Genomic DNA, 14,305 nt, shown 5'->3' with positions numbered 1-14,305 from the left:
CCACAGACAAACAACTATTACCGTTAGAAAGTTATTCCTGTTTAGTTGGAATCTCCTTTCTTGTAACTTGAACCCATTGGTTTGGGTCAGGGATCCGCGGGCCAGATGAGGCCCAATTGCCTTCAGGATCCAGCCCACAGACTGTCCGTGAATCGGCGTGGGGATTCTGTTCGTTCGTACTGCGCCGTCCCCCGTCCCCCGCGCCATTCCATCCCCCCTCCCTCTCACACACCACCGCGGTGCCTCCTTCCTCCCTCCTTCTGGCTTCTCCCCGCCCAGCCTAGAGGAGGAAGGGGGCTGGGCTGAGCCAAGCACCATTTTAAGCAGCCCCTCTCTGGAGCCAGCCCTTTTGTGTCGCTCATCTTCCCTCTGCCGCCCTGGTGCTCCTGTGGGCCAGAGAGCGGACGAGCTCACTCTGCCTACCCATAATCAGCAGAAGCGGTGGTGGTGGCAGCCCCAGGGAAGGTAAGCATAGCAGCTGGGGCTGGGGAGGACAACTTGCCCCCCTTGCCTCGTTTTCCAGCTCCACCCCCCCCCCCCCCGGTGCCACTTCTCCAGCCCGCCACAAGTTCTGAGGGACAGCGGATGGGCCCGCGGCTAAAAAAAATTGCCGACCCCTGGTTTGGGTCTTGTTGCCCTGGAGCAGGAGAAAACAAGCTTGCTCCATCTTCCATGTGACAGCCCTTTAGATATTTGAATCGTATCTCCTTTTCCAGGCTGAACACACCCAACTCCCTCAACCATTCCTCATAAGGCTTGGTTTCCAGACAGTCAATGCCTTCTGCTGGAAACGTAAGCTGGGGAATTCATAGGCAGTCTCTTATAGCTTCCATATGTGCAGGATTCATGACAAAAGCCAAAAATCAAGTATGAATCTTGGCCAGTCTCTCTCTCTCTCTCTCTCTCTGGTCAAGAGATGAAGTTTGTGTTGCTCTAATAACTGTTCCGTTTCCACTAACATTTAGGAGAATCAGATGGTTGTTTTCCTGATGCGTTAAAGCAGCCGAGATTTGGGAGCCGCCCGCTCTTTAGATGATAAAACCTATCTGGATATGACCCACTAGAGCTTTCCAAGAGAATGTATTAAAAACAAGCCAGAGCCCTTTACAGCATTCCTGAAAATGGAAAAATCCTTCATCTCTCCGAGGATCGCATTAAAACAACTGTTGGAAGGCCTGTTAAATATGAAAAAGCCAGAATCCCGTGACTCCACGCTGCCTCGGTGTATGGGAACCCCCCCCCCCCCCCGGACATGGTGTACCCTCTGCGGGTTGAGGAAAACTCAAGCTGTGTGGAATCCATGCCTGAAATATACGATTTGATCCACCTTTAGCACAGCATTCCTATATGGAACGAACGGAAGACTGACCCACAGTCATTGTACTATATGTGTTTGTGGAACAAAACGCTTGGAGACTCAAGTGAGCAAATGGAGAGGCGGAGTTTAAGACGTCAGGGGGATGACTGCATTCAGTTAACATCCCTCACTCTTGCACCTGTTGCTTATCGTCGAGGCAGTTTGCCAATATGCAGGTGGTGCTCCAGACCCAAAATCTCCAGTATTATTAACAAATTAAGCAGGCATATCTTAGCAGCACTATAAAACATGCAGCCAGGATACTTTCTGGAAATACCTTCTCCCACGTGATCTGAAAATTCCTGGGTTAAAGTTGAGATGTCTTTGGTCAAGTTCCATTTACTTGAAATATTAAATCCATGGGAATGTAATTCTGGACGTATTTTAACAGAATTGTGGAACTCTACCTCGGGGGACACGGGTGGCACTGTGGGTTAAACCACAGAGCCTAGGACTTGCCAATAAGAAGGTCGGCGGTTCGAATTCCCATGATGGGATGAGCTCCCGTTCCTCGGTCCCTGCTCCTGCCAACCTAGCAGTTTGAAAGCACCTCAAAGGGCAAGTAGATAAATAGGTACTGCTCCGGCGGGAAGGTAAACTGCGTTTCCGTGCACTGCTCTGGTTCGCCAGAAGCTGCTCGGTCATGCTGGCCACATGCCCCGGAAGCTGTACGCCGGCTCCATCAGCCAATAAAGCGAGTTGAGTGCCGCAACCCCAGAGTCGGCCACGACTGGACCTAATGGTCAGGGGTCCCTTTACCTTTACCTTACCTCAGGGGCAGTCCAGCCAAGCTAAACTCCCTCTGTTCGGAAGCTGCTAATTTCAGAGATAGCTCTTGACTGGGCCTAGAGCAGAAACTCAGAGAGAGATGCAGGAAGTAGCCATCTTTCTGAGAACACAAAACTCTAACTCCCATCTTCCCTGGCCATTGATCATGTTTGCTGAAGTTGATGGAACTGTAATTTAGCAGCCAATTGGAGAGCCAAAGGTCCCCAATATCTGGTGTCTGCATTACTGAGGTTGATGGAGCTATAAGCCTAAAGAAAATCCAGTCCGGAATAATAAAACATGCAGAGAGGTGGACTCACAATAATTTTCTATTATTTCTTATGTGTACCCCAGCAATTTGAAAATTAAAATTAAGACAGGTTTTTAAAAATCAGGAGATCTGTTCTTGAACCCAGTTACACACACAAACAAATGCTTTTAGGCACTTTTTATTTTCAAAAAAAAGGGGGTCATATATATATATATATAAAGCATCTCATTCTCTTTCAGTAACGATACAGCTGTTTGCTTGATCATTTGCATAGGATATATCGCCATACAAAAATAAGGACAGGGAGTGGGGCAGAGTAGCAGGGGAAGAGCAGCAAAACAATATGCTTGTGTTTTTCTTTTCCAGGATTAAACATCTGAAGCCTTACAAAAAAAATATGTACATCTTTTCCCATCATCTATTTACAATTAAGAGCAATGCTTTTTTTTTTTTTAGAAAAAAGCTATAAACAACTTTAATTTATCAAGTTTGTGGAAAATTTTCTAAAAAAAAAAAATCTCTACCATATACCACAAAAATAAATAAAAGACGCAAACAATAGTCTGAACAAAGTTCTGCTTCGAGGCCTTTCTCCCCTTCCCCCCCTTTTTGGCATGTTGATTAGTTAACTTTAGTTTCTACCCTTTGGTTGACAGCATGACATTGCAGCTCAGCGGCTGTGATGCAGAGAAGCCCCAAACCCCATGCAAGGGCTTCTGAGCCCACACTGGGGTGTCTCACCTCGTGCCAAAGGCAGCACTGTGCACAACTTCAGAACCCTCTACCCTCAGATCTTAGGCTCCAAGACATGCACAATGGGAAAGAACAGGGAAATAGGCTAAAAACTTATTAAAAACAAACTGGGAGTTTCTAAAGCAGCTTGTTAATTAGCTGTTAGGAAGGGGCAAAGGCTCAGAACTCTGCTGCAAAGGAAAGCTTGCCTCGCAACACCTCCCCATGTAACTGAATTACTTATGGTGCAATCTGACCGTATCCTACAACTTAATCTCCTCCTCTGTTGCCTCTCTGTCCAGCATTAAGGACCTGGTTAGCAATGAAGGATAAGGCTCGGAATAATTTGTGGTTTTCTGGGGAAACCTGGAAGTGTATCGGGGGCTCAATCAGGGTGAAGATCTGTCGTGGTCAACAAGCTCCCTTAGAAGGCAGCTCATCTGATCATTACTAATCTTCCCTTGGGAAACACAAGGAGTATTGGCTGTGCTTCAGGGCATTCAGAATTCACTTGAGCAACCAAGAGGCCAGGACAACACTCCATGTAAATTGGCTAGGATCCCTAAACCATGCCCCAGGCTCTGCAATGGAAGAGCAGGGCTTCTTCAGCAGAGAAGTCAATGTGGCAAAGATTCCCTGATTGCTGAAGTTCACATCTCTCTTCTTTTAGACTTATTTTTACTCTTTAACCCAGTCTTCACGAAGGTCTTCAACGTTCCTGCCAAAACACAAGTGGCTCAGATTCTGCCAAGCATACTCTCCAACACCCAAGCTGGCCGTGCTACATCTGCACAACTTAGCAGTGAACCTCAATTTGGTGTCAAGTGGAGAACTGATGGAACTGAACAAGAAAAAGAAATGTTCCAATGGCGTGTCTCCAAGGGAAATAATTTAACACATTCTCCTGTTTTGAGAAAGCACTCCCAAGTATTGCTTCTTTCAAAAGTGTTGCCTAAGATGTCCACCAGGAATATATATTGGTCAAGCAGGACTATGCACTGAATAGGCCAACCTGTTGACAGGTGGGGTTAGGGAAGATGGAAAGCCCATGAGAGAGAGATTTGCCCTTCCTGAAGAGACTAGAGTGGCCATACTAATAACAGTAAGTTCTGGTGTACATGATTATTTACTCAGTTTATATCAGGCATAGGCAAACTCGGCCCTCCAGATGTTTTGAGACTACCATTCCCATCATCCCTGACCACTGGGTCCTGTTAGCTAGGGATGCCTATGCCTGGTTTATATCCTGCCCTTTCTCCTGAGCAAGTGGTGGCCCACGAAGAATTCATACAGGATTTGTCTATATAAATGAGGACCTGAATAGCAATCTCAGCTACAATCTAGCAAAGATTTTAGGTCTCAGATTCCAGGAAGAGACCTCAGCTGCAACTCTACATTCACTTGGGAGTAAGCCCCACAGAATGTAATAGAACCTACTTCCAAGTAACTATACACAAGCACTGTTAAGAGCACACATTACTTTGTCCCACTGAAGCCAATTAGACCTGGAAGTGCTCAGCTTTTGTCAGGATTCAACCCATTATAATGCCCGAGGCAGTAGTCTTCAAAGCTAAGGTGTAAATAAATAGAGTGGGACTTATTTGCAAGCAAACATGCACAGAATTGTTCCATGGGCAAACCACTTGTCACGGTGCACAGTTTACTCTTGTGTATCTAACTGTCTTGTGCTGCTTGCTGGTACTATTTCCATTACTGCCTCTGAAACAGATTAACCTGTGAAATTTTATGCTGAATTAAAATTAAGTTTGAAAGGGCACCACTTGATTATTAATTTTTAAGCGGAACTAGTCACAGATCATTTTCTGAAACCCATGAGAAGGGACAGAACCATTACACTTGAAGACAGAACACTGCTGAAAGTTAACACACCAGACTTTCTTTTTCCTGTTCGGTTCCGACATTCAAAATTCACCCTCTTTTGTGGTTCAACTCGTCTTGCCTTCATTGTTATTCTGAGCTAGGTAAGATGGTGGAGCCGTTGGTGTGGTGAGATGCTAGGCAGAAAAGGGAATTTCAGCAGTGGGGGCTCGTCACTCAAAGGGCCACAAAACACGGATTTTTTGCTCTAGGAAACAGCATTCCGACTGATAGTTCCTTCTCCTCAATTTAAAATGGGATGAGCTTTGAGTACGAGCAGGAAGACTGCCACCTCCACTCTCATCCTGTTCTCAGCTATGGTATATTGAGCTAGATTCCAGCAGCAGAGAACACTCCCTCTCAGTGTTAGAACTCCTATTTTACAAAACGTGTTTATGCTTTAATAAGAAAGGGGTGCTTGTTTTTCGGGGTGGGATTACAGCATCGTTTACATTTTAACTAGCAAACTTTGGGGGAGGAGAAACTGCAGTATCCTTTGCCTTTGCGAAAGCGACAAGTCGTGTCCCAGCCGCTGCCGTCCCCCAGATCCATATTACATAGACAAATACACAGAAAGTTTCAGTACAAATTATCACTAGCTGCACCGGGAATGCCACACACAAACAGGTGGTGTGCATTTGATACCAGAACCTGAGCTGGGCCTGAACATATAGATCAAACAGGCTACAAACCACACCAACATCAGATTCCCACAGACCCCTTTCCATTCTCCAGACAGCTGATCAATGCAGCTTCTTTGAAAGGGCTACATGCACACTCAATACAATACAGTTGAATCGGGGGCAAAAAAAAATCCACACAGAATTAGATTGTACTGGTGTTGAACCAGCTTAGTGTTTTGATATTCTAAACCCACATTCTAAATCCTTCTTTTTAAAGCAATATTAAGTTTAGCTTATAGTAAGAGGTTTAACATTATGTATCAGATCCACCCTTGTTATTTAAGCTCCTGGCAGTTGCTTAACAGTTCATATTTTGCAAATATTTTGTACTTGTAAAACATTTTAGGGGAGGAAGCGTGATCTGTTTTGAATTCTCAGTGCATCACATCTGTGTGAACAATAACAAAAGCGATTGGATGGCTAGCTCATTACGTGAAACCAAGGCGGCTAACTTTTTTTGAGAGGTATTTTAAAAAGATGGTTCAATTTTTAAATGTGCCATATTAAAACTGTCCGAAGTAAGATGGTTGCTACTTTTCCCAGCTGATTTCTAGAAAATCCTTTTGTAAGAAAACATTATAAGCTGATCTGCATATTTACAAAATCTTTGTCATAGCAAACATGCAACTTACAGAACATTTTGTTCTATGGCTATTTATGAATTTGTATATATATATATATATATATTTCATCTCCACAGAAAAGAAACTTTTTTATAAAATATAACAAGTAATAAAACATCCAGTAAAATTCTGACAGAAAATAAATGGTGGCTTGTCCTCTTAGATTCACTTAGCTGTAAATTAAATTAGTTTTCCTAAACACTGCTTACCAGAGCAAGAGTGTCTTGGTCAAGGCCCCAAAAACATAGATTCCAGAGCTTTTGAGACATAATACTTACATTTAGGGACACCTCGTCATGTTATATTTTGCAGATGTGAGCTGGGGCATTGCTATGCAACATACTGTAATCAGCTCCATACCAATTAACTGTCATTGCTTTTCTCCAAGGAATCCTGGGGAGCATAGTCTGATCTGTCACAGATTCCCCATCACAAAACAGTCCCCAAGAGTCCCCAGGAAAAAGGTTATGGGCATTAAATACCTGTGGTGCAGATACATCCATAGACACTTGTTTACATCCACAGACAAGAAGAGCTTGCCAGACTGCATTTAGCTGTATTTGTACTTCACAGTAAGCCATAAATCACAGCTTATCCTGAATGAGCAGAGTCGTCGTGTGTGTTTGTTGACCACTCCTCAACTGGCGCATGTAGGAACAACACAAACCTTGCTTACTGTGCCACCTGAAGCTGAGACCATGGTTTGCAGGAACAAACCACGGTTCTGGGTTTGGAAAACACGCTAAGCCATGGTTTGCGGTTTGTTTCTTCTGCTCACGCAAGCGGAGTAGTGAAGCAGCAGTAGCTGGGAAGCAGACATGGCCACATTGCTTGTTCACGGCTTACTGTGATGTATGAACATAAGTCGCCATGTGGTAAAACAGGTAACAGCAAAACCCTGGCTTCCCGACACATGTGTTTAGCCAAAATCTGGGAAATGGCTCCCATGACTGCACAGAAACCACACGCTTGTACAACCTGTTCTGGCAAAATGTTTTTCCCTATGCATATATGAAACGGATTAATCCTATCTGCAAAATATATACCATGGTAGGGAGCCCTGAGATGACATCTGTGAGGGGCTGAAGTCAAATGCGTGAAGAGTAGGTCACGTGGCCGTAACACGGTGAAACCATCAGTATTGTGACACAGTGTCTTCCCTGTTTCCTCATAAATATACAAAATATACACTTCCAGTTTCTTTCACAATTTTTCCTCTTTTAAAAATGGAGAGCAGTTCATATGCAGTCAAAACACTTAAGCTAATTCTAACCGAACGTGTATATATACTTTAACCGAGTCACTAGGAAGTTGCATAGATACCAAGAGCCTCATGGAAAAGTCCAGCCTAGTTCTGATGTCTCTTCATGTGCAGAGCCAAGTGGTCAGACCGAGAAAAGCTGCGACTGCACACGGCACACTGGAAAGGTTTGGCCCCAGTGTGCTTTCTGTAGTGGCGGGTCAACTCGTCGGAGCGCGCAAATCTCCAGTCACACCCTTCCCATGTGCATTTGTATGGCTTCTCTCCTGGAAACAAGAAAAAGAAAAGCACACAAAAAATTAGTCACCACTCAGTCCAATACCACTAGCCAAATTCCAATCCAACTGACAAGGTCATAAAATGCTCCCTGCATATAGCAAACTAGCACATCAGCGAGAGAGCTATGGCAACCTGCTTCCTTATGTGTTGGGTTTCCAGGTGCTGGGATATATCTACGTGGCAGAGCAGTCAATAATCTGGCGCTCCCACTTGCGGTGCAATGTGGGACAGTCCACTACTCTGTTTTGCACCGTGTGTGGATTGATGCTCAGGGCTCCTTTTGCAGCATGGGAGCTGCTGCAGTGCTCCCACTTCTCACATTGCTCAAGTCGTATCAGACGCCTCCAAGCTTGAAACTGGGACACCCCAAAAGTTTGAGAAAGAGGGGCAGCAAGGACTCCTCCTCCATGTTCGGGGACTTCTGGCATTCTTCAAGTAGCACGGGAAGGATGCCTCAGCTTCCACACTACCAACCCACCCATAAATTTCTTGAAGTCCTCAAGTGTCTTTTCACAACTAGTCCTGTGCAATTATGAGTTCATTTAGTCAGGCAGAGGGCAACACAAGAACCACCCCGCTGGATCAAACCAAAGATCATAGAATCATAGAGTTGGAAGGGACCCCAGGGATCACCTTGTGCAGGAAACGGCCTTGGTCCAGTATACCTGGAACGTCTCCACCCCTGTTGTTCACCCGGACACTGAGGTCAAGCTCCGAGGGCCTTCTGGCGGTTCCCTCCCTGTGAGAAGCCAAGTTACAGGGAACCAGGCAGAGGGCCTTCTCGATAGTGGCGCCCGCCCTGTGGAACGTCCTCCCATCAGATGTCAAAGCGATAAACAACTACCAGACTTTTAGAAGACATCTGAAGGCAGCCCTGTTTAGGGAAGCTTTTAATGTTTAAGAGGTTATTGTATTTTAATATTCTGTTGGAAGCCGCCCAGAGTGGCTGGAGAAACCCAGCCAGATGGGCGGGGTATAAATAATAAAACTAATTACTTAATAATAATAATAATTAAACTTCTGCTTAAAAACCTATCAAAGAAGGAGAGTCCACAACCTCCAGAGGCAGACTGTTCCACTGTCAAACAGCTCTTACTGTAAGAAAGTTTTTCCAGATGTTTATGTCTATGCCAAGCAGCCAATGAAATGCCTACAAGGAGGCTGCAATGCAAGGTATAATGGCAACAGTCTTCCTTTACTGGCTCTCACCATCTCTATCAAGACATACACAAATGTACACATGGAATGCCTCTACAGCCACCAATTTTTAATCATTTCATTGTCTCCTGTGTAAATGAGAGAGCTATGAGTGACAACAGGCTTCAAATCTCACCTTCACTACGGACTCTGTGAAAGCAACATGACACCTGAGAACCTGGGGTCCAGACGCCTTGAAGCTAACTCTTTCGTAGGGCTGCTTCAGAGGCAAGCAAGATTGTAAAAAAATGTGCTAAAACACTTCTTAGAAATATCTAGATGACAGTCTTACGACCTCAACATCAGGGGACAGGTGTACATTATTCCAGTTATATACAGACACCAGAGATGTCCATCATACAGTTTAGCCCAAAATGTACACTAGAATTGCAGGCATCAACCCAGAAGAAAGTTTGTTTACTGAACATTTCAAGGAAGACAGAAGAGGAGGACAGAGGGAGGAGAGAAAGAACGAAAGACATTAAAAGACAAGTGTTACCAAAAGAGAAGTACGCCTTCCAGAAAAGTAGACGTAAACACAAAGTCCACAATCCAGCTAAAATATGTTATGACTAAATCCAATTGAAACCAGTGAAACTAGTTAGTTTCATAAGCCCCATTGAAAGCAATGGGACTTAAGTTAGCTGCAACGTTTAAAAACTTGTTCCACCGGTTCAGTCACAGCAAATTCTAGCTGAATTGTGTGCTTTGCGTTTACATCCACTTTTCTGGCAGGTGTACTTCTCTCTTGGTATTGTGTAGAAAGAAAGGATGCGATGAAGTGGAACAAGGAGACCAGAATTTGTTTAACTAGGAACCAAGGAAAAGGGCACAAAAACTTTGTGCTCATTAGTCAAAGGAAGGCCTTTGTCTGCAGGACTTTTCAAAGCTTTTTCTTCCCTCCTGCAATCTAGCGACTTGTCTCAGTATGTGAAAAGCCAGATTCTCAAGCAAACCAGTTCTGGGCCTGATTTGACGCCCAAACCTTTTCCTGCAGCAATAGATTAGAAAGTGGGATTCATCCAGCCAAAGTATACTTTTAACAGGAAGAATCCGCTCCAAAATGTTTCTGATTGATGGCCTACTGTTAGCAATGCAAGTAGCCGGCTATTCTGAGGTGACAAGTACCTGCAATTCCCAGTGACTTCAACTGGCACGTATGATACTTAACACCTCCAAAATTTTGACCACAGATTTATGTAAGTGCCCAATATAGATTTAATTGCACGGCTTTACACAGTCCCTTTGGAACATGTTGTCGCAGATAGCTAAATATATGGCCATTTAATTTAGTACCCTAAGTGGGGTATTTTTAAGCACACCTATAAAATTTGTAACTATTTTTGTTGAAATTATGAGAAGAGTATTCATAGAAAGTTAGGCCAGGGGAAAAGATTTTTCCTCCTAAGTATGAAGGAATCTGTTCCAGGGAAGTTTTATTTATGTGGCTAAACCTTAGTCATTTGAAGATCAGGATCTTTCTATAGCTTCTGTTGTACATTATACAAAAGTGAACAGAGATTGTGAAAGGCTTTTTCTACGATGCAATTATCATCTTAGGGTGTGATCTGACAGCAGTCTACAGTGTTTCTCAAACTTCGAGTCTCCAGCTGCTGTTGGACTACAATTCCCATCATCTCTAGGCTAGCAGGACCAGTGGTCTCCAACCACCGCTGGAGACTCAAAGTTTGAGAAACACAGCAAGATCTGCCAAGGTGAGCGGGTTAGGATCCAGCAGATCACTGGCTGTGTGGGAGGTTCCTGACACAGGTGGGCTACGCTGGCATAACTCCCTCATTCTCAACTCAGCGGGAGATATACCAGTTTATTCCACCCATCCTGCCACAGCCAGCACCCAGCTGACCGAGCTGAACAGGAAGGGTCTGAAGTGAACATAAACCTGAAAAATGGGGTGTTTTATGGATGGGATTGGGAACGGAGAGGAATAGGCTGGATCCTAAGTCTTGGATACGTGACCGGGTAACCCAGCGCAAGTTAAGCTGGCAAAAAGGATGGTGTAATTCCAACATTATTTCCAAGGTTCATTTCCCCTCTGCCAGGCTTGGGCCAGCTCAGACATCAGCGCTCGCTTTACACCAGCTTCTTGTGTGTAGGATTGATCCCTTGGGTTCCCACAACAGCACAGGGAACAATAAATCTCTGTGAAAGTGCGAGAATCACAAGACTGCCGTTTTCCTCCAGCCAAATAACTGCCTCCACGCTGAAAACTAGCATGCGAAGGCAACAGGAAGGAGGCCAGGCTAACACCAGAGAGGGTGGATTTCCAAGTATGGGGAATGTTTTGGGAGAACTCAGCCGCATGTAGCCACAGAAAGGACATTCCCCCAAGTTCCCTACTTTTTCAGGGTAGACTCCTTCTTTACCCTCACTGGCTATACCCTGCGTTCCTTACACCAGATACAGGAGCCAGAGGGAGGCAAGGCTGGGAGGCGGCGGCGAAAGAGGTAATGGATATGCGCAAATGCAGTTACATGTACGTACACACGTTAATCCAACTTTGGTCAGTGGGACTTATTTCCATCTAATAGTGTTCAGGATTGCTGTATTGGTTGGGGATGAAAAACTACAAGATAAAAACCTCAATTCTTATAGAAAAGGTAGTTTATTTCTTTAGGGGTAGGAAACAGCAGGATGTGCATCGGACAAAGAAATGCTGTCGCCCTGAATTCTCTGTCCTGGATGACTCAACTAAATTATTGTTCTTCAATATGGCGGCTGCTCACACTGGTGTCCTAGGACTGTGAAACACTCGATGATTCGTTGGTGCTCCCACCATTCAGAGGCACAAGAGGAGTTTCTCTCATTCTTACGGTAGGAACACCAGAGAAGCAGCCAAACCGAGTTCAAACATTTGCATCCTCCACACAAAGACAACATGTTGCAATGTGAAATGCAATTCTCTATACGACGCGGCACAAAAATCTGAGGGCTTGAGCAAGATCGCCAATTAATATTCTGCAAGCAAATTACACCTCAGAGAAGCCACCAGAATTATGCAGCTGCTTTTGGACAAGGTGTTCTCCAGCATTTTCGGTGCTAGAACAGCATTTTCTCAAGCTGCCAGTAAGGGAGACACACTCTGAATTGTTAAAAGCAAACCTTGTCAGGTTTGGGAGTTACATATGCCTCTGATTTTGAGTGGATAAGAAGGACTTTTCTTCAGAAAGGTCCAGCCTCTGTATCTGATTGTGACATTAATAAACTACTACTACTACTACTACTACTACTACTACTACTACTACTATTCTGGATAGTCACATGCAGGCCAGAATCCACCCCCCCCCCAAAAAAAAAAACCCCACAAAAGGCTGAAAGCAAGCAAGACCAGAGCAATGAACTGTCCGTAGGACATCATGGGCGCTTTGATTCTTAGAAAGGAAGAACATGATTTGGGGATTACTGCACTAAAGCCACATAAATTATAAAGGCAGCTAATGTTGGCATGCCATGCCAATAATTAAAACCTCCATTGCAGAATTACTTTTGCACCAAGCGGGAAAAATAGCAAAAGTATGTTTGTGAGCAGAGTCAACTGCAAAATGGCGTCCAACATGCGATGGAGAAGAGGGACTACAACACTGAACTACAAAATTCTAGACCTTTGAAAGGACTGTGGACCTCTGAGTATTGTTTTTAACTAGCCAGGGCTAGTTCTCACTGAGCTGCTCCACTTTAGAAAACAGGGGCAGGTTTGCAGAATTCAATGCTTCTTCATACAAGGAAATTCCCTCTAATGAGGAAACAATATGTTATGGAGTAGGGTTTTAGCCTTCGGGAAACCTGGTTTGTCATCTAAGTGGATTCTTTTTCCATTTTTAGGAGGAGTTGGGGGTGGATATTCCATCCTAGGGCACCCTAGCCCAGACATGGGTTTTTCAGCTCAGTGAAAGGTAGGCCTTAGTTTTTTTCTGAATTCCCACTTATATGGTGACCACAGAAACAAGATCCCAGGGTATTGTGATGACTCATAGCAACTGTTTGTTTGTTTGTTTGTTTGTTTGTTTGTGTGTGTGTGTATGAATACCTACATACAAGCCTGCTATACATATAAAACAAATGGTAATACTGTTTAAAGCTATGTATACAATACATATTGCCAGATAAGAGTCAGGTAAAATATGTATTATTTGACTCATGTAAGTAACAGCATTTTCCTAAAAGGAGGATGGAAAACACTATGAAAGATCAGGTGACTATTTAGGTAGGTGAAATGAAACATCTAAGAACTTTTGAAAAAGAGCAGAAGAACATCACTCACATATCTGCGCATACTTCTTGGCCATTTAGCCAAGAGAAAAATTTGACCCAAGTTCCACACACAAAAACTGCTTCAAGTTATTTTAAAACTTATTCCATTTCTTTGCTGTGCTGAGCTATAAGGGGCAGAGGAATCCGAGGTTAACAAGATTTGTTTGCTTAAAAAGCAAAGAGACACTGAACCCTTTATTCACTATTTTTATGGGTTACGCAGTAATGCAAGCCTAATGACTGCACAAAATACAGAAGCTGCAAAGTTTCAGAAAAATAGTTGATTCTTCTCCAGAAAATTTAGAATGAACATCGAGAGGCTGTGAAACCCAAGAATGCCATCAGTCATCAAATACAACCGTGCTGGAACATGGTCTCTGTATTAAAACAGCTATTTCACTGTAAAAAGGATTAAAAAAGAAAGAAAAAAGTCTGTAAAGTACCAGCAGAACTCCTCCACTTCAGAGCAGCTTCCACAGAATTTGTTAAAATGTCAACACTGCTCAACTAAAACAGCATGGAGGAAACTGGTACCAAGTTCTGGCGAAGCAGCAACACTCCAACCCTTTCTTCCCAAGCCAGAAATATTATACACATCACTTCTGGGAAAACAGAACTGCTTTCCTTTTAAGTTATGTTTCAAACAGGAGGGTTTTCCCCCCTCTCTTGCTCTCTTCATAACTTTAATTGGATTTTTGCATCATCTCACAGATTTCAAATATTTTGTTAGGCGTGAGTTGATCACCCAGTGTATTTTAAGCCCTTGAAATTGCTCATGTGTCTTGCAAGTAGATTTATTTACTTTTATTTTTTAAAGAATACAAAAAACACAGTTTGGAAAGCATGTGGAATACATTTATGTTAAACTGTTGGTTGAACACCAACATTTGGTTTGGAATCACTTTAGAACAAGACCGCACCGTACCAGATAAGAAAAGGAAAAATAATAACCATCTACATTCTCCTTATTGAGGGACTACTGGTGCT

At 43.7% G+C, this 14,305-nt stretch overlaps 1 protein-coding gene across 7 annotated transcripts in view; it reads right to left on the bottom strand.

Moving 5' to 3' along the window:
- The window catches only part of KLF5 (KLF transcription factor 5), a 189,483-nt gene that overhangs the window by 153,693 nt on the left and 21,485 nt on the right, over positions 1–14,305 (bottom strand). For 3 of the 7 annotated variants that reach the window (XR_014563919.1, XR_014563920.1, XR_014563921.1), the window contains exons 4-5: positions 3,843–7,839; positions 2,559–3,791 (exon numbers count right to left, since the gene is read on the bottom strand). The exons of 1 other annotated variant lie outside the window; for it this stretch is intronic. Coding sequence is in view for 3 of the 6 variants with exons in the window: in XM_083737838.1 (XP_083593964.1) it covers positions 7,661–7,839 (179 nt within the window). In the remaining 3 variants the exon portion in view is untranslated. Of the gene's footprint in view, positions 1–2,558; positions 7,840–14,305 lie in introns of those variants that run through there. 3 more of the 7 variants (XM_083737838.1, XM_083737837.1, XM_083737843.1) reach the window with 1 other exon arrangement.

This window comes from Podarcis gaigeae, assembly GCF_964106915.1.
Source record: "Podarcis gaigeae genome assembly, chromosome: 4".
Taxonomy (NCBI): domain Eukaryota; kingdom Metazoa; phylum Chordata; class Lepidosauria; order Squamata; family Lacertidae; genus Podarcis; species Podarcis gaigeae.
Note: the sequence above shows the minus strand (reverse complement) of the source record. Positions and strands in the feature narration are given on the sequence as shown.